The sequence below is a fragment of the Eleginops maclovinus genome, chromosome 15, assembly GCF_036324505.1.
Source record: "Eleginops maclovinus isolate JMC-PN-2008 ecotype Puerto Natales chromosome 15, JC_Emac_rtc_rv5, whole genome shotgun sequence".
Lineage (NCBI taxonomy): Eukaryota > Metazoa > Chordata > Actinopteri > Perciformes > Eleginopidae > Eleginops > Eleginops maclovinus.
Window position 1 is genome coordinate 15,582,488 of NC_086363.1, and position 26,835 is coordinate 15,609,322.

General features: G+C 41.5%; 1 protein-coding gene across 1 annotated transcript in view; it reads right to left on the reverse strand.

Annotated features, from left to right (window-relative positions):
• Nucleotides 1–972: 972 nt before the first annotated feature.
• The window catches only part of ches1 (checkpoint suppressor 1), a 65,910-nt gene continuing 40,047 nt past the window's right edge, over nucleotides 973–26,835 (reverse strand). The window contains exons 3-6 of the mRNA XM_063902243.1: nucleotides 23,824–23,975; nucleotides 16,107–16,165; nucleotides 6,877–6,985; nucleotides 973–5,424 (exon numbers count right to left, since the gene is read on the reverse strand). Coding sequence (XP_063758313.1) covers nucleotides 4,878–5,424; nucleotides 6,877–6,985; nucleotides 16,107–16,165; nucleotides 23,824–23,975 — 867 coding nt within the window. The 3' untranslated portion in view covers nucleotides 973–4,877. The remainder of the gene's footprint in view (nucleotides 5,425–6,876; nucleotides 6,986–16,106; nucleotides 16,166–23,823; nucleotides 23,976–26,835) is intronic.

The following is a 26,835-nucleotide window of genomic DNA, read 5'->3' on the forward strand; positions in this document are numbered from 1 at the left end:
ATTAGAGGAAGTAAATGAATAATTAACTGGCGGGAGAGGTATGGTTATGATAAGACCCTTGTTGATGGGAATATGTGAGGTTAATGATTGGGGTCAGTCTTGAGAGCAAATTAAAGAGTCTCCAGTCTCACAAAGCCAGTAAATGGGGGTTAGTGTGTGTTGCATGTTGGAATGGTGAAAGGGAGGGAGGGGGTTAGAAAAAAGAGTAATATGCTCTCTTGTAATCCTTGACTATATTTAACTCTGAACTTTGAGAGGAAAATGGTTAAATTGTTGCTTGTTTAACCACATTAAGTGCCTACCAGTGCTGCAGTGATTAAAGAAAACTACACGCATGAAATGAACGTTTGCACATCAATAACTCACCTTGAATTATTGAAGGAACCTCTATTTTCCTCTCATGCCTCCACAGTAAATGAAAAATAAAAAAGACTGAACATTCGTGATCAATTGAAGTAAATGGGGGACACTTTTAACAACTGAAAAACAATATGAAAAATCGCTTCCTTAGACTCACACAACTTGAGCAGTCTTGTTTATTCAGCCATACATATGCAATCCCAATAAACCCTTACTATAAAAAAACACTTCTAATGATAAAGTCTCAAGCTTGCACTACTTGTCCATGCAATAAGAAATACATAAAAAAATATCACAATCAGCTCTAGAATCGGAGGATGAAACCCTCTTTAATTGCCACACACACATGCATACAGCACACAGTGAAATTCAATCTCTGCATTTAACCCATCCTAGTACTGGGAGCAGTGGGCAGCTATTGTACAGCTGCCCGGGGAGCAAATGGGGAGGTGTCTGGTGCCCAGGAGGTGAATTGGGACCTCTCCAAGTACCAGTCCACACTGCAAATTTAGGTCTGTTCGGGGACTTGAACTGACAACCCTACGGCTCCCAGTCCAACACCATACCGACTGAAAAAATGAAAAAAAAATGAAGATTCTAGTCAAATTGCACTTGTTTTTTAAATGTTTTATTCTCTGTTCATAGCAAAGGTATGCGAGAAAACCATTTTTTTTGTTTTTAAGGTGAGTATTTATATACATTTGGTCATTTTGTTGGTAAAATATCCCTTTAAATGTGTTTATTTTCTATAATCATGGTTTTATCCTTGCCTTTTTTAAATGAATAGCCAAACTAAGCTTCTGCAACTTGTATTTTTTATTATTGCAACCAACTGGAAGACAATACATCACATAAACATCATTGCAGTTTTTCAGAAAATGGAAAACAAAATAAAACAACATTTATATATTTTTTGCCACGGTATTGGACAACGTTGATATTTACATGTAGTGATGAAATAGGTCTTGAAATCATTCTTTGGCAATATGATTGCACAATAAGGAGAGGATTGAACATTAACTGAACAAAAAACAGAAACGAAACAAAAAATAAACAACTACACCCGGGTGCACTCTGCATCACATCTCACAGATCAATAACAGTTTTGCATTTTGACATCTCTAACCTATGGCTTTCCAATACTCAGACAGTCACCAAAAAAAAAAAATGGCAGTATTGTAGATAATTTTGTCAGAGAGAGAAAAACAAAACAGAAAATGAAAACGTGCATATCAACAAATAAAGAAAATGGCAACTGTATATTTTAAGAGCGTTTCATTTGTATGTTTGGCAGGGTTGAAACTAACACTTGTTATAGGGGGCTTTTTAGGCAGTGAGTATTTTTCTTTGCTTTAATAGTATATTTGTGTGTTTTTGCAGGACTCGTAGGTCAGGAGTTCATCCCTCCTGCATGTCACAGAGTGAGTCAGAGGCAGAAAAGGTGGATTTTGTTCCCCCTCGACATGCCTCTTGCCAGCTGAACACGTTATTAGTCACCACAACAGTGGATTGTTGCTGCAAATACAGCAGAGTGCTTGACCTGGGCCGCGGGAGCACTCTATGACAGAAATCAGACGAGAGACGGATGGCACACAACAAGACAGTGTCTCCTTTTAGCCTTTTTTTTTTTAATATGTCGGCATGGATACCATACAAAATGCAAAGCCAGTGATGCATGCTACAGGTGGCAAAAGACTGTACCGGTGGATGGGACATGCATTTGTTTGCCTGCTTGGCTCGCTGACTATCACTTGACAAAAAAAAAACTATATAACTTGTGACTGCTGCTACAACCAAACCCAGCCTGCTTTTATCCTGAAAAGCTGCAAGTGGAGAGGAACCACTCTGTTTGCAGAATAATGGAGTGGTGCAGGAATGAGTCCTTAAACCCGGAAACGAGTTAGCATTTTAGGTTCCCTCGTCTGGAAGTCAACGGTTCTTTTTACGTGTTTTTGGACGCCTAAAATAAGACCGTGGTTGACACAAGCTTAAGAGACTTTTAGGTTTTGTTCTACAACATCAAATACACCAGAAAAAAAACAAAAAAAACGTCATCATGTCGAACATTAGGCGCCAATAGCTTAGCGGTTGTGAGTTATGCGAGCGTGATGTAGTTTTTTTTATAGCATAAGGTTAGCTTTTTAATTCTGGCTATTGCATTTACGCTTCTAAAGTCATTAAAGTGGTGTTAATTTGTAGAGATTATCCTGCTGAACAAAACGTGTTAGTATCATAAACGTGTGTTTGCCACAGATCTTATCTTCAGTGATGTTTTTGTCGAGGGAGCCCTTGCTATGTCAACTTCCTGGCTACAAACATACGTCATAACTGCACCACTCTTTGGCAGTGTGGAATTATACAAAGCTCCCGACTGACCCTTGTGGATTTCCATGTGTTTATCTTTTAGATTGGCAAAGTATGTTTAAATGAACACATCCGGATTGACCTTTGAGATCAAAATGTATGCAAGATTGACACCCACAAGTAATTCCTTTAATAAAAGGGTTAACAATACTGTTTGTAAATAAAATAAAAAAGTCATTTATGCCCTCTCCTACATTCCTCTTTCTTTTCAACACCTAAGTTTGGAGATATGAGGTTCTTTCAAAGTTCCCATGCCCGTCCGATCCAAACATTTACACTGACTATGCAGATGGGAAAATAAGGACACATGTACATTTACACACAGGAGAGAAAAAGTAAACAATACTGTTATAAATAAAGACGAGAAACGTTCGGTCAAAAACATGTCGGGGGGGGGGGGGGGACATGACAACAGAGGTACTGAGGGCAGGCAGGCAGGCAGGCACAATGTTAAAGGGTGTGTGTTCCTGGGCACACAAACTCACACACTCTACAGATGTGTTCTGAAATAACACTGGGGTTAACATTGAACACCTAAAAATCACTGTACAGGCAGAAGAAGACGGAAGCCCACCCCTAGGAGGTGATTCAGCTGGCCTACAGAGCCTGAACCCGAAGCCCGAGAGGTGCAGAGTGATCTCCCAAGCTCCTCCCTGAAGACGTGTCTTTGAAAGCCCGCTCAGAGCAAAAAATAGAACCCAAAAAAGATTCAAACAAAACAAAAAAACAAACAAAAAAAAAAAATCCAATATAATTACGGGTATAAGAATTGGCGGCAAAACTTTTTTTCTTTCCTCTAGGATCAAGGTTTATATGAAAATAAGTCATGCTTCATGCTAAATACATTGTTTATCTTACATGATCTTTGAATAAAAAAGATTTGCTTTTTATCTTATTTACAAGCACCCATGCAATATAACTGAGAAAGTCCTGCAGGTCAAATTGCTTCAATTAAGAAAGGAAAAAAATAAAATATTTTCTAACCTTTTTACAGAGTTGCCCGCACGGGACAAATTGCTTATATCTTTATGAGGGTAGAGTGAGGGTAAACAGACACAAACAGAAATCTAAAAACCCACAGTTCATGTATATAGTTTCTTTGACATTGTCAAATGAATAGGAAGGTGGTTGTAGCTAACTGGCAGCTACCATATCTATACCAAGTGTCTACGTCTATGGACAGAAGTACTGGGGAAGATTCAGGGACGTTTTACATTATGCAACAACAACAACAAAATGAAGGGAGATATTGCCTCAGACCCGGCACACTATCCATCTCTATGGTGATAAACATGACCTTTTTTTTTCATTTTAAAATATCTATTCTTAAATACTATGAGTGCTCTTGAAATAAACCCCATGATGCTTCTATTATAAGTGGTGTTAAATAATCTTAAGTGCATGAATATATATCACATTGGGTTTTACAATTATTTTTGACGCTTTAGGTCGTCCTCCCTTAGCTCTTCTTTACTGCTATGCCTTCTTTATATTTTTTCATTTTTTGTCAGCTGTCGTAATCGGCTACATGAAGCAACCTGGTCGCTTTATCTTTGGCACAGTCTCACATTTGTGCTCGTGGATGTAGGAGAAGTGATGCGAGCGAGCGTCCCGGGGAAGAGCGCTAAGTCTCGTTTTGGAAAAAAGGCTCCGCTGCCGTCGTCTTTTTTTTTTTGTTGCTGGCATCACTGCGAGATTGCTACAGATTTACATAGAAACAAACGGGTAAGACAAACAGCCATCCTTTGTGTTCGTGCACTGCGCGCTCCTCAATGTGATTTCGGTTTTGTCGCGTCGTCCAAATTAGTGACAAAACATGCGTTGTTGTTTTTTTTTTTTATGGCTTTCATCCCCTTTTTAAACAACAAAAACAACAGAGACACATGAGAAATACCCATTGATGTTAGTGTTGCTGAACATGTAGGAAAACATAGATTTTTGATATTGCCACAAATAAGTAGGATTCACCTAATGCCCTGCAGATAGATCGAGGGAGATGAGACGTGTCCGTGGAGACTAATGCTGTAGTTACCTGTTGACCTATTCGTGTATGTGTGTTAATGTGTGTGTGTGTGTGTGTGTGTGTGTGTGTGTGTGTGTGTGTGTGTGTGTGTGTGTATGTGTAGCGTCCGTTTTGCGTGACTAGGTGTGTGTTAGTTTCTCAGGGCGTCTTTCTGCTCCTTCTGGCCCTTGGCGGTGCGGTTTGTGATGTTGTTGAGGCAGGCTCTGACCCCCGCCAGGTGGAGCAGCGACCCCGCTGCCTCCTTCATCTCCTCGTCGTCACTCTCCGGCGGCTTCTCCACCGCCGCTGCGCGCCGCTTCTTCAGGGGCAGCGTGTCGCTAATGCCCCTCGCTCGGTTTTTGGTCCACAAACTGCTGCCCGCCAGAGTCCCAGCGCCCGGCCCCGAGCTACGTCTCTGTCCACGCAGGGGCTGCTGGGAAATGTAGTTAGCAGCGGCGGTGGCGGAGGTGATGTGAGAATCTAGCGGGATCTCCCGGGGCTCGGGTTTCACGTCCGATTGGATCTCCACAGCGATGATGTCATCGTCGTCGTCCAGCCCGGAGGAAGGGGAGCACAGCCTGCTGGGGGATTTGGCAGTGCTGTAAGTGTGGTCGTCCTGGAGGTCCTCACTGCAGAGCGGCGGGGAGTAGCGGGACGGGCTGTCCTGTCCTCGGCTTAGATAATCTCCCAGGGATGATCTGTAGGAAGGACACAGAGCAGAAGAGAGTGTTACTGCCAGCCAGGTGGCCCGCTGCACGCGCCTCACTCCACTGAGGCTCTGCTTTTGGCTGCCAAGCAAAAAGAATCCACGTGATAATCTATCAAACTCAAACAGCCCCCTAGGGCCTAATGTGCATATTTTTCAGGTCAGATTCAAACCCACAAAAAAAGAGTCAGCCTCCCTTTTTTTCCTCAGAAATGACTCATTCTCAGATTGCCACCTATGCATTTTTCACGTGACACCGTGCATTTTGAGCAAGCTCCCTGAGGTGCTGAAACATGCTGAGCACATAAAGAAGCTTTGAAGTCAGGATGACGATTCTGCAGCAGTTTAGCCGCTACCCCGCTTTACATCAGCCGCTGCATTACAGTGCAACACATGTTGTTGCTCTTTTAGTCAGGGGACACTTTTTCCTCTGTCAGGCGTTAAAGGACAGGGGTGTTTTTCTGACAAGCGATAAATCAAAAAAGGAGCTTCTGCAACCTGCCCTGTACCCCTGGACATTTCTCCTCCACCCTCAGAACGAGAGTTAGCATATTAATATCTAATAAGAAAAACACGCACCCCTTACAGTGATCAAATATTCACTGCATACCTTTAGTGAGACTTTGGCGATGTTTAATTCATTATGCGGCGCAGGCCATCACACTCTTGTGCTGCTATGATGGATGTGCATGTCCAAGCATGCTCCGAATGTTCTTTGAATCATGAGGCCTCTCCCTCTAATAAACCTGTTTGTGTGTGTTTTTGTGTGTGTGTGTGTGTGTGTGTGTGTGTGTGTGTGAGACCGTTATATAAACACACCTGGATGAAATGTCTGGAACCGCCAGGAGCGTGTGAATGCCTCTGACTTTTGGACAAAATAAAGATGTAATTATGTAAACTATCAGTGGAAAGTTTTTCGGTGCGAGGTCTGTTTTGCGTACGGGTGCTTTTTTTGTTTGTTTGAGAGCTACTGTGTGTGAGCCAGTGTGTGAGCCAGTGGGTGAGCCAGTGTGTGAGCCTGTGGGTGTGTCTGTGAGGGAAAGCTTTAAAGGGGCTCCTGTAGTGTGTTATATAGGTTTTAGTGCATGTAAATGGTCTGCAAAGGCTAAAATTCAAAGTCACACTTGGGCTTCTAATGGCTAGCACTCGAAAGCACTATACATGATAGGCTAAGGGGCGGAACAGCTCTAAGCATTTGACCAATCACAACACAGTCGGCCAGCTAACCAATCAGAGCAGACCGGGCTCTGGTTTCAGACAGAGGGTGAAAAGAGGTGCTGCAGCAGAGGCAGTATGAGAAACATAAAGAGCTTTTTGAACATTAATAATAATAATAATAATAATAATAATAACACATTAACTTGTAATAGAGTATTTTTAGAGTGTAGTATTTTTACTTTTTCTACCTCTGATAACACGGTAAACAGGAGGCAAATCAACCCACCGTATGGCTGAGGTTCTGCTCCCCACAGGGCTTACAGGTAGGGGTCTTATCACAGGGAAGAGTGCCTGGTTACGGACACGGGCGCCATTTTGGATCACACCACGAGGGACTAAAAGAGAGAGAAATAAGCACTTGTTAGAACTTATACACACAGACACAAACTCGTCACATCACATCAGTTTCAAAGTAGGGAGGAAAGATTCTTCAACACTCGATCGGACCTAGACAAGACCCGGGAGCAGCTCGATGAGACTTCACTGGCTGTCTGAGGAGGCCAACAGGGCAATATTGATGAGCAAGGCAAGGTTAAATTGAGCGGGAAAGCGTCATAAATGAGTTAAGACCGCTGCGAATCATTCAATTACCAACGACCGCTGGGCTCGGCTGAATCCGGCCTGTCTGAGGCTGAGGACCGAGCAGCAGGCGGCTGGAAGTTAAAGGGCAATACCGCACTTTTGAAAATGTGCGAGAAATTACGCTTTTGTCTTTGAAACTTGGATAAAACTCACACACTGAAATGTGAGCCACATACAATTAAATTCACTTTTATTTTTTCGATATGACAAAAAAACAAGGAAACATACTTCTGACATAACATTACAATCAATGAGGACAATATGATTAAGAATGTAAACGTTAATTAAACTCTGCATTTCATTTTAAGATTGCTTTGTGCTCAAAAGAGTTTTCTGGTGTCAAACGTTATTAAATTAATTGATTCTTGATTGTCAGAACATAGTAAAGTTCAAGGAGCCCTACCTTTTTGTTTAATAACAGGCCACAGAAATGGGGGCATTTTTCAAGAAAGTAAAATACCTTAAATGGGTAATCAATTATTAAAATTCTTGCCGGCTATTAATTTCCAGTCAAACAATTGTTTTAGCCCTAATTTGGTCCACCATTTCCTTTTACCTCTACCAATGACTTGAAGGTGAACAATAGATGAATTAGACATGCATGTTTATTAATCAGTCCGACACCTCACTGACAATGAAAGAAAAAAGTTAAAGTAAAGTCCGGGAACTCTTTGTTGAGTCACATATTTGGGACAGAAGAAGTTCCCAAGAGCTCACTGGGCTCCATCATTAACACTTTTCCAGAAATGGTCCATCTGGTCAGCACTAAGCAGGCAGAAAGGGCCTTGGTTAGGGAGCAAAGAAGGAGAATAAATGGTCCAATGGCCTTGGTAACAAATTGTCAAGGAAACTGGAGAATCTACCAGAAGGACAACTCTCCATCTAAGAGCCATTTCACTCTGCTGAATGAACAAGCATATGGCAACCCACCTGGAGTTTACCAAATAGTGTTTTCTCTGATCTAATGAGACAGAAATTGAGTCCTCTGGTCTGAAATCTCAACTGGGAACAAACACATACTGCTTATTAACTGGTGTCACTACGATGCATAGCACGACTTTTGGCTCCATCGTATAAAACACAGCCGAGTACAGACAGGCCCTCGAAGAAAAAATGCAGCGAACTGGGATTTGCCTTCCAGCAACACAACACCCCGAAGCACACATCCAGGATAATGGACTGGCTTTGGAACAAATCCCTGAATGTCCTCGAGTATCCCCACTCAAAGCCTGGACTTGAAGCCATTTGAAAATCTGTGGGGAGACCTGAAGATCGCAGTGCACCAACGCTCCTAATCCAATCTGACAGCTGGTAGACGCAGGACTTAGAGCTGTAGTCCCTGTCAAGGTCTTCTGCGTACTGTAGTCACATTTCAGATTTTGATTTTTAATACATCCCCACTTAAGGAATAGATCGATTTACTGGCTGTGGAGAGAAGATAGATACCACTCTTGTGTGTGTATGCTAAACAAGCTAGAGGTAGCTGCCAGTTAGCTTAGTTTAGCATAAAACAGGAAAAGGTAGGATGTGTCATTTCAACACCTTTTTCATAGATTACACAAACAATGAAAAATGTGTTTATTAGTTAGATCTTAAGGTGCCAACGTGCATAATTCTCTTTTCATTTGGACAAAGCCAGGATAGTTTTTCCCAGTCTTATGCTAAGCTAAGCTAAGCTAACAGGCTACTAGCTGAAGCCTCATATGCACTTTACAGTCAGGGCATGAGATGTGTCAATCTTCTCATCCAACTCTCAGCAAGCTAAAGAATACAATTATTTTCAAAAATGTAATACAATTTCTTCAACATTTGCATGTTTTCACTATTTAATAAAGAATTAGGATTATGAGAAGACCAGTGTGAACAAAAAAAAACTTTAAAAACTCAATTTGTAATGCCATGAAGATTTAAAATCAACTTCACAAGGAATTAATTTAACATTCCATTGTGTCCATTGGGATTTCTGATGACAGTGGAACATTTTTCTAGTTCAGAACTGTCTCAATATAAAAAAGAAAACCCCTTCTAAGCACCATCAGATAATAGCTTTTTTCTTATTCAGCTTTATATTTTCCATCAAGGTCAAAGCCATGACTATGGTTTCCTCTTCCCTGACCATTTTCAACAAAACTGAATGGACTGTTAAACTCCAGAAGGGAGATCTATGTATGCTTTCAACTCTGCAACAGCTGTAAATCTATATCTATATCTTTATTGTCTGTGTTGCAGAGGAGAAGAGAGGGGAAAAGGAGAGTGCGTGTGTTCATCTGAGCCAAAAGCTCTCATTACTCAGGGTCGGCCAGTCACCACCACCACCATCCCAGCTCAGTAAAACAGCTGTCATTTTTATCTCGGGGGTCAGTTAGCATTTTGCACATGACAACCTGCTGTTTGCTTATTCTGCCGCAGATGCAACATTTAACTATAGCTGAATAAACTGTAGCTTGAGTTCTATTTTAAAAAAAATCTCAGTAAAAAAAGTGGTGCCGTGATGAAGTATTTTATAAGCAGCCCGGAAGTTAGCATCGATAGGGTTCCCATGACAAAAACCAATGGGACTTTTCCATTGGTTTTTGGAATATAGCATAAAATAAGATATCTGGCAAACAAACATTTATGATATTGACACATTTGTTCATAAGGATCATCTCCACATATCAAACTCCCTTTATAAAAGTTGAAGCGTAAATGCCACAAGTAAAAAGCAATATATAAACAAACTACAACACTGCTAAGCTAATGGCGGCTAATGTTTGACATGATATTAACTAGACTTACTTAGTCACTTGTTTGCAACCACCTCTTTGTGACAAATAGAAACCTCTGACATTAACAAATGGGGTGTTTACTGACTCATTTTGTCTTTTAAAAAGTGCTTTTATTACCCACAGACTGTTTTTTCCAGGTATCCAACCAAAAACCTGTTGAAAAAAACGTTCACTTTGAGATGAGGTAACTCCTTCCTGCACCACTCTATTCATGATGGATGTTACGAGAAGAAATTTAATTCACCCCAGGAACCGCAAGCTCATTAAAACATACAAGTTGTCCCGGCGAGGCCCCCCGGAAAACACTCCCACAACGTGTATTTCTTTCAACTGAGTGGATGAGTTATGACGGTTCTGTTTGTCGTTTGTTATAGTCGGTGTGTTGCTGTAGCCTTTCCCCTGGCCGGCTGTGTCCACAGTAATCTTATTGACTCCAGTTAGTGCGGCTCGGCCCCTGATATCTCCAGCACTGCTCTCCATAACCTTATAAGTAGGTCCCTGCACAGAGTCTCTTTGGTAATCTTGATCACTCGCTGCATGGCTGTGTGTGTGTGTGTGTGTGTGTGTGTGTGTGTGGGCAGTGCATTAGGTCTCCCCGGGTTGATGTGCCTCCCGCCCCTCCTTCCCCACCTCGCTCCAGTCAGGCTTTGGGTTGCCATAGCAACGGCTCCCCTTCCACATGCCACAGAGTGGTAGATCATGCATCAGCAGAGAAAGTGATAGAGAGAAGCAGAGAGAAAGGAAAAGGGGGGAAAGGAAATACCAAGCTCTGTTTGACATGGCCTCTCATAGCTCAGCGACACACTCCTGACCGCCACAGTTTACCCTAGACACACAGACACACACACACACACACACATAGCGCAAGCACAGGCAACTCTCTTCTTATGTACGTGTTTTATTTATTATTAAATAAATAAATCCCCACCTCCTCGCGTTGGATTTTCTCAGCAAAGCCTTTCTCTTTGTCTTTCTAATTCTGTCCCCTCCTGTTGATCCCCCCCACACTTACTCCATCGATCTCGCTTTCATCCCATGTACAGTGGTGACTCATATTTCCGACTGAGCCATGCACTGCCGGGCCCCGCAGGTAAAAAAGCGGCGGGGACATATGCTAAGGAGATGAGGTGACAAACTAAGTGTGTGGGGGGGCAGGGGGTGTAGAATGGAAGCGCTGCCAAAGCCGTCCTCACTCACTGAGATTGAGCAATACATTTTACAAGCTGAAAGCAATGAAAAAACAACAACACTGGGCTCGGGAGCTGGAAAGCGGGGCGCACTGAGGGAAGGAGATTTAAACACAGAAGAGGAGCGGCGTCTGTCTGCATCTCGGTCTTTCTGTTTCCTGGAGAGGAAATATCCTCTAGGTTGGCTTTGTTTTTCCCATGTCTGGTCAGCTGCTCTGCCTTTCTGTCTGCTTCCTACGTCTTCGCCAGCCTGTTTTCCTTTGAACCCCCCCTCCTCTCCGCTCTCCTGTTAAATGAGTTCCACATGGCCCTGCAGGCTGCAGTCTCCGCTCGGGGCCGGCAGAGGAGCGGAGCAGAAGTGTGCACACAAACACAGTCGGTCCAAAAGTTCAAAGGTCACTCCCAGCAGAGAAACACAAGTGGCCTCTCGCTCAGTGAAACACCCCCCACCTGTTTATCTGTGTTAAACAGAGTACAGTCTGAGGGCACGATGCATACTTATGGTGATCGACTGACTGGCTGGCAGATTAACTGGAGGGCTAACTGGCTCGTCAATTTTGACACTCCAGCTGAGGGTCAAAGAGGCACGCTGACTGACGTGCAATGATTTACTGGGATGGGGGGGTGGCAAAATAAAAGCAACACTTAATGAAGCTAACTTAATAGGCCTTAAACAGGGCTACAAACATGGGTCATCAGGCTGAAGTATGGATGTATAAGGACTAGTTGGAGGTGGGGCCCCGTTCATTCCAATGGAGTTGCCCAGTGGCGCATCAAGACAAAATGGACCGAAACTGAGTACAAAAAAATGGGGATCTTTCAGGGATCTTTAGCGATTGGTCCCTAGAGCATGCGCTATTGCATTTTTTAGGCCCTGCCTCCAATCTGATCCGTTTTGCCAGCGTCTCAGTCAAATGAATGATAAGATAAAATTACTATGGATTTGGCTTTAAGCGCGTTTTTCAACTTTTAAGACATTAAGATTTAAATAGATTTAGATTTAGCCAAAATACAACAAAAAAAACCTCTAATTTACAGACGTCTCTTTCCTCACTGTGTGTGGCAGCAGGTAAAGGATGGGCTGTTTTACCATATAGGCTAGTGGCTGTTTTACCAAGAGATCATAAAAAGTGTATCTTTATTTATAAAATAAAAGGGATAATGTGAGCCGGTCAGTATTATTGCAGTGATTGACCAATCAGAGTGAAGTATTCAGAAAACAGTGAAACACAAGATGTTGATTATATTTTTTGTCATTTTTCTAAATCATAGTGGTGTAAAAACTAAAGCTCAAATTTTCCTCGAAATTAAAGGGGACTAGACGTATAAAGAAACAGGAAATGAATACAGCAAGTACCTGAACATTTTCCTTAAGTAGTACAGGTAATGTACGTAGTTACTGACCACCACTGCCAGCAGGAAACCTATGCTACTACATCACAACTTCTTTTTATTCTATCCATGCCATTTTCCAGTATTTTTGGAACGCTTTTATATGATTTCTGAGTCTATTCCCCTAAACGTATTTTAAAAAATCGAATCTTTGACCTCATGTTTGAGGTAAGATGATTTGGGCTCATTTGAAATCTCACATCTCGCCTTGAAAATCGGAAAAGGGAGAACTCCAATGATTTTACCCATGAAGTACAGTTTTTCTCGTCATGATATGTTTTCCTCTGCCAGTAAGAGCAGTTTTTTCATTGCTCTGTAGCACTGTACTTAAATACAGATATAAGGTTCTTGTTGGTATTTCCATTCATTCAGACTCTGTATTTTCCTTCATTTTATGGTGTAATTGGGGCTGCACGGCTTTGACTAATAAGAAAATGACTAACTGCGATTATTTTGACTGATAATGACTGCATTTTCAATATGATTCGCATAATATAGGGACTAATCTTTTGGAAACACAATTGACATTATCATTTAAAATATATATTACAGTGATTATGGGTAAAGCATTTTAAGAGGATCGTTTGAAGGCCGAAACTGTGGTCCAAAATACTTGTTTAAGATATTTTTACTAGGGCTGTCAGTCGATTAAAATATTTAATCGCGATTAATCGCACATTTTTTATGTTCTAAATGTGCCTTAAAAAGGATATTTTTCAAGTTGTTGTAGGTGGATAAATATGATTGCTTTATAATTAATCGTATATTATGTTTATAATAAACAAACAATTGTAGTGAATGTAATATACAGAATTCACCTCCTTCTTAAGTGTGGTTCTACACACTGTTGTTTCATGCCTGTAGGTATGACCGTTGGTTTATGCTTGAAAGTACAACTGTAAAAAGGGATCGTGGTCCCTTTAATTAATCTGTGTTTACGATGACGTGGAGCCCCATGCTTGTTGGTTTACAGGACAGCGCCATCTTGTTTCTTTATAACTTTGACTGTGTGATTAAACGAGACACGCATTCGTGTGCTCAACTTTAATGAACGTCTCCTGCGTTTCAATACGATCTCCACACAATGTTTATTTATCATAAGTTATAATGTTATAATTATAACTAATTATAAATAACGTAATTATGTTTATTCAAGACAGTAAACATCATTGTTATTGCAACAATCCGCGACGAAGTTATGAATCTTTGTTACAGTGGCGGCTCTCCAAGGCTCCTAAGATGGTCGTTTTGACTCTAGCAGAGCCTCATCCTCCACAGTGTTTACTGACCTACAGTGTGTAGCCACCATTTAGTTATGTTGTCCTCTGTGGGGTCTCTGTGCATCAGCGCTATGCTTGGTCAGCGGGTGATATTTTAAACTCGGCGTACTCCGGAGGAAACTTAATTCACTTTGCAGCACGTACATATTACCTCGGTCCTTTCGAGAAAACCACCCGGCAGGGATTTGTAGCTCAACTTTCCATTCAACAGTGACTTTTTTTTCTCCATTTGTAATGTGTTTCTGCTGTGATCCACAACGTTCCCGATATTTTCCTAAACTACGGAGTGGGCCGAGGGTCACAGACGGCACCCGCGTTAAGAAAATGAGTTCGTTAATAACGCGTTAACTTGGAAAGCCTTAATTTTGACATATTTTGCCTTTACCGAATACACTGCAAAAACTCAAACGTTGACTTTAAATGTCTTATTCCAACCACATAATTGTATTAGGTCAGGTTCAACTTAATATTATTGCTTTCATCTAGCCTAATACAAGTATGTGGATTCTGTGGACATAATGCATTTAATTACAGTCAACGGTTCAGTTTTTTCAGTGTAGTTTGCAAATTGCAATTTGGATCCTGCACTAGTCCATACTGCAATTTCGATAACATTTAAATGAATTGTGCCATAGTTATAATACTGGTTTGTTGTTACTGATGCATTCATATTTAAGCATGATTCTAACAGGTTTATGTTTAAAACTTGTGGAAAGTTTGACAGTCTGTAGCAAAATGCATTGTATAGTAAAATGTTCCTCACAGAATAAAGTAATAACAGTGTCGAAACGGTGGAAATGCCTTAAGGAGCATTTACTGAAATACTCTAGTACCTTAAAATGTACTTCTCAAAACTGCCGTTTTTTTTGCGTTCTAAGGTCTGATTTTGAATAAAAAATAAATTAACCACAGCTCTCTAGCTGCAAAATAAAAAAGCCCAAAAGCCAAACCTTGTCTGCAATCTGAGTTAAATATTCAGACTTTTCTGTTCTGGTAGTTTTAAAAGGAATATCAGTTTCAAAATGTACTCAAGAGACATAGGAACTCAAAGTGGTTGTGCTGTGCTGATATGCTGAAATCAAACATTTAGAAAACTGTTCTATTAACTAGGAAACACCCCGCCTCTGCAGTTGACAGGTTAATAAAGTTTCTAAATGAACGCATAGGGCTTCTTTTTTAAATTACAGCAGGTACTTAAATAAAATAGACACACTTGGGAGAGATTCTGTATAATTCAGAGCTCCTGAAGGATGAACTCTGGGCCGATGGTAAGGATTAAGGACACAGCTGCCAGGCATTGTCCTCCGCCAGGCCACAGGGAGAAGCACATCTCACCCACCTCGGCTCTGAAAGCTCTGGGAAAGGGAGATGGAAGTAATAACGGAGGCACTAACAGCCCCGAACTCTTCCTGACAGCCGCCCCTCCCTCATCTTTTTCCTTGTCTTTGCCTCTGGCTGTCTGACACAACTTTCTCTCTTTCCCCTCGCTGCCTATGAATGTCATGCCCGGCCATTCCTTCAGAAACACGTTTAAAAAGTTTCCCCCCTGCTCTCCGTCCGTCAATCTTTCCCTCTGTCCCGCTCAGACGCATCACTCACATCGTCTATAGGGAGTCCGGGTATCCAGACACTCTTCACTATCCTCGGCTCCTTGACCATTACTACTCCATTATCAGCGGCGATGGAGGGCGCGCCGCAGACGCCTAATGTATCCATTTCCCCCTCCATTTAGAACTCGGCAGCCCAGTGAGCTCCTGGAGTGCTCCCTGATTGGGATTGAATGTCCATTTAAACTGCCGTCCAGCCACCAGGGAGGAGGATGGGGGGGGGGGGGAAGGAGAGGAATAATGGGAAATACAGGGAGAAGGAGGTTTAAAACTGTTGAATGAGGAAAGGAGGCAAGGGGATTGTTCCCTAGCCTGATTTGAATCAGAGTTTTCTCCCCCTTTATTCCCCTCGCTCGCTGTGTCTCCATCACTCCTTCTCCTGTTTTTACTTTCAAACACGCCATAGTCTGAAAAAGCTCTCCTCCTCTGGCGCCGAGCCAAGTGTCAGAACTCAGCACTCGGTATTCTCAAGGTGCGCTTCTCAAAAAGAGGGATTTGGAATTGAGATGATTGGAGTTGGCATATCCATAGAGAGTGCAGGGAAGGGAGGGAGGAAGAGGCTGAGAGAGAAAGAAAGGAAGAAAACAGAAGAGGCGGGAGATTACACATGTACAGTACCAGACTTGAGGTGGAACCGTACCTTGTAAGAGAACTCCTCCGTTCTTTCTGAAGAGGGGACTCCCCGACCACAATGGAGGACTAGAAAAAAAGGACAGACAAAGAAGAAGAGGTAGGGAGGGGAGAGAAAAAAAATAAAACTGGTCAACCATTTGATCATGTTGCAGCAGCCAAAGCACCATCATCACGAGGCAGATAGCAAGGCAGGAATTTGAGCCCATAAGCCAGTGCTTCTGATTATAGTGATTAGATTCCCGGGTGTCCCACTGTTGCCATTATTCCCTGTGATTACCTCGGAGAATTACAGCCTCGCCGCTGTAGTCCATGGGGGTAATTTCTCATGACAAACCCCCACCGCCCGCCACTAGTCCATTCACACACATTGAACACAGAGAAAAAAGAAGTCTTGTAAAACGCACACACATTTAACACTCGAGTTTAAGACAGAGGCGCGTGGAGGAATACACACTCACTTTAGGTGATCATTGCACCACTAATGAGGGGGGTAATGACGGCATTTCTCATGGAGACATCTTCACTCATATGAGCACACACACGCGCGCGAGAGAGAAGACAATAGATACAGTTCTGCTGGTGGATCCATTATTTTAAAAGGATGAAGATGGAGGGATAGAGGAAAAGAGAAAAGGGTGTGGGGGGGGGGGGTGTAAGAGCTCTTCCAGGTTGAGTGGTCTTTAGCTCTACATTAGACAACACGTCTGACTGCTCCTCTCTTTTTCCTCATAGGCAAATTATCGTGTGTCTGACAACTCTTGGTCGTACACACGTACACATACACACACACACACACACACACACACACACACACACACACACACACACACACACACACACACACACACACACACACACGCAAAGCAGACAAACAGGAGAGGAAACACCTGGGGAGGCTGTGAACTCTGGGAAAAAAAGAAAGAGCAGCCCACTCATCAGGAGAGTTCCCTTTGTAACGCGAGTCCTGTTTTATGTCGGGCTAAGCTGCTGAATGAGAGGATTTGGACGTCTGCACTTGTGATGTGGCTCTCACCTCGCCAGATGCAAGGGGAGAGATGGAAACACACATTCACACACTTACTCTACACACACACACACACACACACACACATACTCACAGCAATACTCAAAAAAGGCAGTGAAGGCAAATTTCAGCCCTGAGCCACCTGCTGTTGCCATGGAGAGTTGCCACATTGCGTTGCCACGGCGATAACATATTTTTCCTGCGCTAACAGCCTGTCTGTTTTCCCTACCACCCCACCCCCCCCTCTCCCTTTTTCTCACTACTTGCGCCGTCTCCCCCTCCTCTCACCCGACAAATGGCTCCACAGTGCGACAGCACCTGCCTTACACTAAATGTGTTGCCATGGCGGCGTTCCCGTTGCCAAGGCAACCCTGTGCGTTTAATGTAGTGGGCCAGGGGGATAAACTCGTGGCTGCAAAACCACACCCCCCCATAACGTCTTTTTTTTATTATTTCTGTAACAAGGGGGGTGAGAGAAAGAAATAAAAGAAACAGAGGGGGTGAGAGAAAGCTCCTCCCCAACCCCCTTGAGACACCCTTCCCTCCCTCCATCCATCCATCCATCCCCTCCTCCTCTCCTCTTCCTCCTCATCCAGATGCTGATGGGGTGTGAAGGAATGCACCATGGAGCTGACCTCCTACCCAGCATGCTCTCTTTCTCCCTTCCACACAAACAGCCTTGCATGTGTCATCCACTACACCCATTTGTAAATGCATGCATAGGATACAATCAGCCCCCCCAACACACACACACACACACACACACACACACACACACACACACACACACACACACACACACACACACACACACACACACACACACACACACACACACACACACACACACACACACACACACACACACACACACACACACACACACACACACACCGCGAGGCAAACTGCAGGTGGGGGTCGGCTGGAGAAGGAGGTTTGAGTTATTACGGTCCATGAAAAACCAAGAGGTGTGAGCGACGAAGAGTATAGAGGACAAAGAAGCATCGTGGCTCTCCCTCCCTCTCTCTCTCCCCCTCTTTACAGCTTCTCATTCCCTCCCTTCATCTTACACTTCTGAGTGCGTAGAACTGCTTGAGACGGTCCTTGACACGGCGCAACCACACCGTCATTACACTTCATAACATAATATTCTTGAGAATGAGAGCTCTTCAGAGATATTGTGTTAGACTGATTGCCCCTACTGCGGTCAAAGAGACGTCAAAAAGGGAAGCGGCTCATCTTCAACAGAGAGTAAAGAATAAATGCTTTTAGATTGAAGGAATATGAGGCACGTTGCTTTGTTTTGTCTTACTTATACTGCCTGTAAAGAAAAAAGTTCATTTTTTGGGAGCAAAGTACATACAACAAAAATCAAAAGTTCAAAAAATAGATCTTTTATAGACACTACATTTGATTTAGTGATTTTTTATTTACTTACTTACTACTTTACTTAAAATTCAAACTATATTACTCAATAATACATGCCTAATTTTAATCAAAATATTACTTTTTTACCTCACCTACCTAAAAACATACCTAAAATGCCCAACAGTGTTGTTGTTGAAGGATTTAACATGAGTATTAATGTTTACTGAATTGTGTATACTAATGTATGGCACACTGAACAGTATATGGAGTATATGTGGATACAATTCAAAGTGAAGTTTGTTAATTACTTCATTGAAAAACTCAAGAACTCCTTACTAGCTTTTGTTTTCCAAAGTGTTCAGTCGGGTCCCAAGGCCTTCCTCTGTTGATATTCTTGTGTCTTACTCAACTTGTTGCATGAAATGTCTGCATGTTGTCAAAACTGTCTTCATTGTATCTATGACAAAGACTTTTTTATTACAGTTGAAATCTCAGATTTCTTTTTTTTTTTTGGCAAATCCCTGATTTACATACGCATTTTCAACAGCTGTGATCTTCGGGCTCGAGGCAATATGCATTCCTTTGTTGTCTCATGTCATAAAAAGTGCAAAAGCAGTGTTCAACATTGCCCCTATTATTGCAAGTTATTAAATATAACTTTAAAGAGTAACATTCATCACCCCTAGCCCATAGAACCCTGACTTCCCCTTTAATGTATCACTGTAAGTGGCTTTAAAGTTAAAAAATATTGTAAATGATTTATAATAAGTCAAATTTGAATGCTGTACAAACCCAAGATTATATAAGCTGCTGTACCTTTTATATAGTTATTGTACAACTCCTGCATATATATAAAGACTTTTCATTATGCAAATGCCCTTACTATATTCCAGTTTTCATTTGCGGTTCCTGTCTAACCTTACTTTACTGTTTTATAAATGATCCCTCATTTTAACTTACATTTTTGTGTTTAAATGATTATTTTTTTCTTTACTTTATTTTTATACATATTTAATCAGCTTTGATTGAGGGAGCCTTAAGATTTTGATTTCCAAAGACTGCTTGTCATGCTTATGGTAAATAAGTAACTATTTTTTCCTTGTTGTGCCCTTACGTCAAATGGAATTATTACAGATGTCTGGGGACTAATCTTACACACGTTTTCCTTAATTCAGCCCGACGTGTTTAATATGTTTGGAAACCGGCGCTGTGGATCTTGCAGCTTTACTGACGATTTGAGAGGTTAAAGGAGCATACAAGTGGTGTTCATGTTTTAGACCATTAGCAACAAATTGTGCATACTGTACATGCTGTGCGCCTGCTTTGAGTCGCTGCTGGCCAATTTCAACAGCACGCCATAAATTCCAAGATTGATTTCCATTTGACTTTCCAGGCAGCCGCTGGTTTCCATTCCTTTAAGGATGATATGAAGCTTGCAGCGACTTGAAAGACTGCCTTGTCATTCAATCATAGGTGACATTTAGAGGCATTCAAAGCATATTTAGGTACATTTGTTTAACCGACTTAACTTTAGTGGGGAAAAAATGGTAAGCATATGACCTTGGACTAGCAAAACTGATGGATATGGTGCCCTTTGTTATAGTGTATTAAAGAGATAGAGTGGTGCAGGAATTAGTCATTATCCCAGGAATAAGTTAGCATTTTAGCACTTCCGGCTTCCCTCGTCTTGAAGTGAATTTTATTTAAACAGTTGTTCATTGGATTCTCAAATTAGGTCTGTGGTTAATACAAGCTTACGGAATATTTTGCGTTTTGTTGGACGCCAAAAATACGTCTGTATATGTTCACTGATAAATAGCAGGAGCTTTTCCGTGACTTAAAAACGCGGTTGCTAACAGTCAAAGATGTTAGCCTAGGCTAGTGAAACGGATCTACTGTATACGTCCCCTTTTATTATGGCATTTTATAGACCAAACAAGAGGAATAAGCCTTAAAACCAGGAATGAGTTAGCATTTTATCACTTGGTGGCCCCCTTGTCTTCAACTCAATGTTGTCAAAGAGTTGTTGGTCAGATTCTCAAAATAAGGTCTGTGGTTAATACAAGCTTAAGGGATGTTTGCGTTGTGTTGTCCTCGAAATAATACATTTGTAATTACTCACTGTTAAACGTCGGAAGCTTGTACGTAACTTAAAGACGGCGGCTGCTAACAAGTGGCTGTGCACGTAGTTCATTTAAAGCATTGCGTTCGCACTACAATTCTACCAATTGCATTTGCGCTTCAACTCAATTGCATCGTTTTTTGTCGAACGGACCCCTTGCTTTGCCAAATTCAAGTCAGCCTACAAAAATCCGTCTCCAATGCACCACTCAATTAATCAGGAATATATTTGTCAGATTAATTGATTATATTACATTATTTGTTGGCTCCGGAAAGGTTAGATCTAACGCACAGGTGCTGCATCTCTCTCCAAGAAATGGACTCTCCTCACAAGAAATGGACTCTCTTCACAATGCAAATGAACAACCTCCACTCTCTCCCTCTCCTTTCCTCACCCCCTCACTCCACACCCCACGCCTCCCCTTCCTGCTCGTGTTCCGAATCCGGCCTCCAATTTGTTCCACTTCCCCATACCTCATTGTTCAAAATGACACTTTTACATTTTATGGTGAACCAATTATTCTGTCTTACACAGTCCGCTGGCTCCGCAAGCCAACCTGCCCGGATCAACTGGGGAGCGTGGTGGTGGTGGAGGTGGGGTATGCTGAGTGAGAGAAAAGGGAGCAAGCGGAAGAAAGGAAAAAAAGACGACTAATGGTACCTCTCGCTGACATATCCACGGGGATGGGCAGGGGAGCCGGAAACACAGAGGTTAGCGAAGGGAGAGGGTGGAGGGTGGAAGAGAGGTCAGGAGAGGGAAACAACACAGGTGGATGCTGCGGAGAGGTGCGCGGGGCGTGAGAGTGAAGTGGATGTAGACAAAGGAGGATTTAATTGAATGATAAAGTGGTGCAGATAGAGTGAAAAGAGCGGAGGGAGAGAAGGGATAAATCACAGCAGGGATAAATAAAGAAGACGAAGCGCCGGGTTCCCCAGCAGCTGTAATGTATGCCTGAGGATGAGCGGGAGGGTGTGAGTGGGACATTAAAAGAAAGGGAGACAACAGAGTGAGAGCAGAGAACGGAGGAGTGTGGGGAGCCGGAGGAAAGGAGGGATGGACAGGATATGCTGGGGAGAGGGCGAGGGAGGGAACAAGTGAACATGCGGAGAGAGGAAAAAAGGCAAGCAGCGTTTTTTACCTGTGAAGAGCCTGAGGGGGGAAGGAGATAGGAGGAGGGAGGGAAGTGTAGCTGCATGAAAACAGCATGCAAAAAGATTTAAGGAAAGGATGGGGCGGGTCAGATGTATGATGCCTGGGGCAGGTGGGTGGAGAGAGATGGAGAGAGGTGGAGGAGTGTGTTTGTTTTATGTTCTATATGCAGTACGGCTGCAAATACCGATTATTTTTCTCCTTGATTTATGTCGTTCAGTAAATAAATCAGAGAAAATATATGATTAAATAATGATGAATAGCCGTTTTGTCACAAAAAACTATTTAGAACTCAAAAATATTTGATCTAACATGATATATATGACTGGATTTTGGCACTGCCTTTGCCATTTGATTAAATTATGATTCAGAAAGTCCTGACGTGAAGTGATTTGATTCTGAAGATCCACTTCTATTAAATAAATAGCTATAATATATTAACACACAATAATAGAAAAAAAAAGAATAATAAAGTAAAACAAAAAACAGGTCTCCGAGCATTTAAATAAAAAAAATAATAATAAAGAAATAAAACCAAATAAGCACAACTATACCATTTATAACAAGTAACCACAGTTTAGACAAAACATCATTTTTTCAACAAACACTTGACACTTAAAATAATTTATATCTCATTATTCAACGTTTTTAAGTGTCGATTAATCAATCAAATAGGTCTTACGCGATATATATTCTTTCAATTCTTAGAACTTTTTAAACTTTTTTTTAAGAGGCTTGACTCCAAATCGGATTCACTCTACTCTCTTCACTGCAAAAAGTCATACATCACTTATTTCCACCTGCCACCTGTTCACCTGTGGGTCTATGTTCGTGGGATTTGATCACTGGCGTAATCACCGCCCCTAATAGACCATATAAAGCTCCCTGTTTGTTAAACAGTTTCATCAAAACAGAAATGTTGCCCAGGAGTAAAAAAAAACTCCGGCTGTCGGGAGTCAGTAAAAGAAAGCATAAAACATTTATCAGTGTCTGTAGTTGCTATAAGGGGACCTAAAACAATTAAAAAAACACATCATAAAATATTAAACTAGCACAGCTGCAGCGGTGACAGAAATAAAGAGGGGAGGGTTTGAGATGGAGTTAGAGGAGTCCATGAAAAAGATGGGAGTGGGGCCAGGGAACGTGAAGAATACTAGACGAGAGAACAGTTGGAAAAAGTGAACCATTGGGCGCCATACAGCATGATGCTGGACAGAGACGTGCATAAAGTCCCAGATATAGCTGTCTCAACTTTTCTAATATTAGCTGGTGTGCCAAAATAGGCTAAAAAAAACTGAAAATCTACAAAAACTATTAAACCTTACAGGAAGTTGGCGAGCCACCAGGGTGGTTACCTCCCCAACATAGGTTCCGTTTTGGTTCCATTTCATTGTCTGTTTGGCAGCAGGATTATGGAAAAGTACTGGCTCAATGTTCATGCCACTTAGATGAAGGTAGTTGCATGGGCCATGGAACAATCCAGAATATTTTGGATTTTGATTTTAATATTATATTTGAACTACCAGTTCATTTATATTAGGGAATTATGATTCTAGAGTGAAACAAATATTGTTTTCCTGTGGTGGATTAAGTCCAACTACCTGTACTCAAAAGACTTGTGTCACTCCAGAATTTAGTCCGAACCTAAAAAAAATTGGTACACTTTTCAATACCTTATTCGAGGGGGGCAGAGTCATATTGAAGATCATTCAATTTGTTGTAGTATCTCTGTAACTATATCTATTTGTGTCCACCCTCAAAAGGGGGGTTCGTCAATTGAGTGGAATGAATCGTAAACGTCAAATGAGTTAGCATCTTAGCATCTCTGGGTTCCATCATCTGGAAGTAAATGTTTTTTCAGAAAGAGATTATCATGCTGAACAGTAAATGAAAAGTAAATTATATATATGCATTTTCCACACCTGCAAAATTCCAAAATCCGATGAAAAAATAGTGGAATTAGTTCCACAACTCTATAAACCCTATGATTTACCCAATCACACTCACAAGGAGAAAGATATTTCACAATAGGTCATTGACCAATCAGCTTATCCATCTTACCTGTGGTGAAATGTCTGAGGCAGGGTGGGTGGGGAGGTGGAGGGGGTGGCCAGGCCGGGTGAGTAAGGATGATACGGCGTCTTCTTCAGCGCCTGGATCAGGTTGTGTCTGTACTCGGGATCTATGGACCACAGAGAGCCTTTGCCTATGCTCTGAAAGAAAGAGAAAGATGAGAGAGACGTTATTGGAAGTGCCGGTGGGCCCCTCAAAGCACAAACACAAACACAGCGCAGCACACGGATTCGAGCCAACAAGTCCAAAGCCCAAACACAAGCTCAAAGTCCGGAGCCTTATTTACCAAACCACCTGTACACACACACAGCAGCTATTCCCATATTCCCAAAGGAAGATAGCACTCGGAGGAATGAAAATGAACACGTCCTCAATGCCACTGCGCTCAATATTTTTCCAATCGTCTGCCTCTCCTCGGAAAATAAATCTGGATGCTTTTTTCTGATTAAGACACAGGGAAACTCTTTAACTTTTTTTTCACTCCAGAGGCGATGATGATGCGTATTTTTAGATCAAAGCAGCTTTCCCCCTCACCTAATGAAGCTGTCGGCTCGCAATCTGAGTGAAACCAGCCTATAGATTATAGCGGAGGAAGGGTTCTGGATGGAAATACATTCCCTGTCTCCATCTCTCACTGCCTTCTCTGCACTTTCATCTCCCTTGTCATCTGAACGTGGCGAAATCTGGAGTTTGTGTACGACAGACGATGAGAATTGCAGTGGGGGGGGGGGAATTAAATATAAAATTAATTTGGCTCATGTTCAGCTCACTTTGTAGTGCTCTGTGATATGATAAGGGTACAGGCTTCAGGGTAGGGAGGTGTCATGACGGAAAGCTTCTGATTTCCACAAATACTGCAAGAAATCTTTTAAGAGGGTAACGTCAGATGTGCCAGATACACACCTTTAATGCTATCTACATCAGAGGATCAGTCACCAGAATTATAAAAACATTCACTTATCTCTAGTGGTGTCTTGCTATGCAGCCTCTTTTAGTTTACTAAGCCCCGGTTTAGTAAAGTTTTCAGATGTTTTTGCCACATTTCCAAAGCTCAAAATCCACATTGTTGAGGCCTATTTGCACAGGACTGGTTAGAAATGATGTAATCGATACCAATACCAATGAAATTCTATAGTTGTCCATACCAATTTGATACAACGAGAAAACACATGTACTACATAATTGTACTCCAACTTACACTCCTTTATTACCATTGGCATATTTCTTAGCTAGGTCAGGTCATAATCTAACTTTAATATATATTTTATATTGTTGGGAAAACATCTCCTTTAAACAACTGTAAGTGATCCAATGCTTCTGCCAAAAACTACATTTTACGAGATAACATTATAATTCTAATGTTATAATATATCTGTTTTTAATCGATATTCATTTGTACTAGATAGAGGTGAAGAATCCAAATCTATGGAACCAGCCCTCAGCGGTAGCTAACAGCTAACATTTTACAGCTAACTGCTAACGTTAACTAGTCTACTTATTGCCAATTTCAGCACCAGTTTGCTCTTCAGACAGCATAATCAGGAGAAACAATAGTGTGCTTTCCCCGGATCAACTACATACCAAAAGTGTTGGTTCTTGTCACACCCCTACTGCTGGTCTTTACTGATTTATAATAACTGTGTCGATCGTCTGTATATGTTCCTGTGTGAATCCATGTCTGTAATTTGTGCAGTAGAAAAACAGACATGGATGAGTCATTTCTAAAACACATGAGGTCCCTCGTTAACAAGTGTGAAAGGGTTTTAGTCTGGATAATTCACTGACCTCATGGTAAGCTGTTTTCTTTGGACCTACTTTCTACCAAAGCGCAGTTCCTACATTAGACTACTGTGCAAGACACCATTTCTGGGAAGACATGTTAGTGTTTCTCTGGTAAATTCTTAATTCAATCAGGAAGAATCTAGCCAAGACAGAACAATTTTTGAAAGAAAATAAACATGAGCAGGTATAGTTTTTTAGGCTTATTATTAAATATCACGTTCATCATCTTGTGACAATTTTAGGTTTATTTAACTGCCTCTTAGTATTCCTCACACTTACAATAAATGCAGGAAACAACCTGCTAAATAAAAAGGTCCCAGAGGATAGATTTATCAAATTATTGGTAAGGTGAAACAACATTGAGTACATTTCAAGTGATCACATGCTCTGAGGAGGCAGAGCCAATCAGAAACCTCCCAAGGATGCATCTTTCCATTGTGAAAAAAAAAACATACACTTTCTCAGATCTTATCTTTTTCTATTAATGTTGTTACATTTTTCAAGTTCATTATGTTTGAAATCTTTAATATGCCCAGCAGCGAGTAAGACGAACCACAGACAACGATCTATACATCTCTGATGTTTAAACAGAGATGAAAGGAATGTTTGCACCCTGAAGGAACATAAGAAAAAGGCTCTGTGACATTATATCTAATGTGTTGTGAGGATAACAACTCAAGAACGGAGCAGCTTCAAATAGAAGCTAATGTTTCAGAAGGTGTTTGCATTAATTTGTTTCTATGCTGCAAGAACCCCGAAAAACAAATGTCAGAGGTATAAGCATAAATTAATGTTTGAGTCATTAGAGATTAAACACATTTGCTTTTATTCCTGTAAACTGGGCTGAAAGTGAAACGTTTTCTTTTGACATTTCAATTACTAGGTCCTCAATTTAATACGATAACAGGCCACCACCTCCAGGTAAACTGCACTAAGGTGTCACAATGAGCTATATTAAGGTATTGTATTGTATTTTTGACAGGAAGTGCTCAGTTATGTTCATGTGACGAAAATTAATACAGTAGGTGACATGTTTGACAACCTGTTCTTTTAAATTGAAAGAACCTGAAATATTGATTTATTAAAGTACATTACGGAAAGTGTAACCGCAAAGGACAAAAATATTGTCAAACATAAAATGCATATACGAACACTCGTGTTTTGATCATTCTTAAAACATTTGATTTTAATCTTTGAATGTCGAGTTTCATTTTTTAC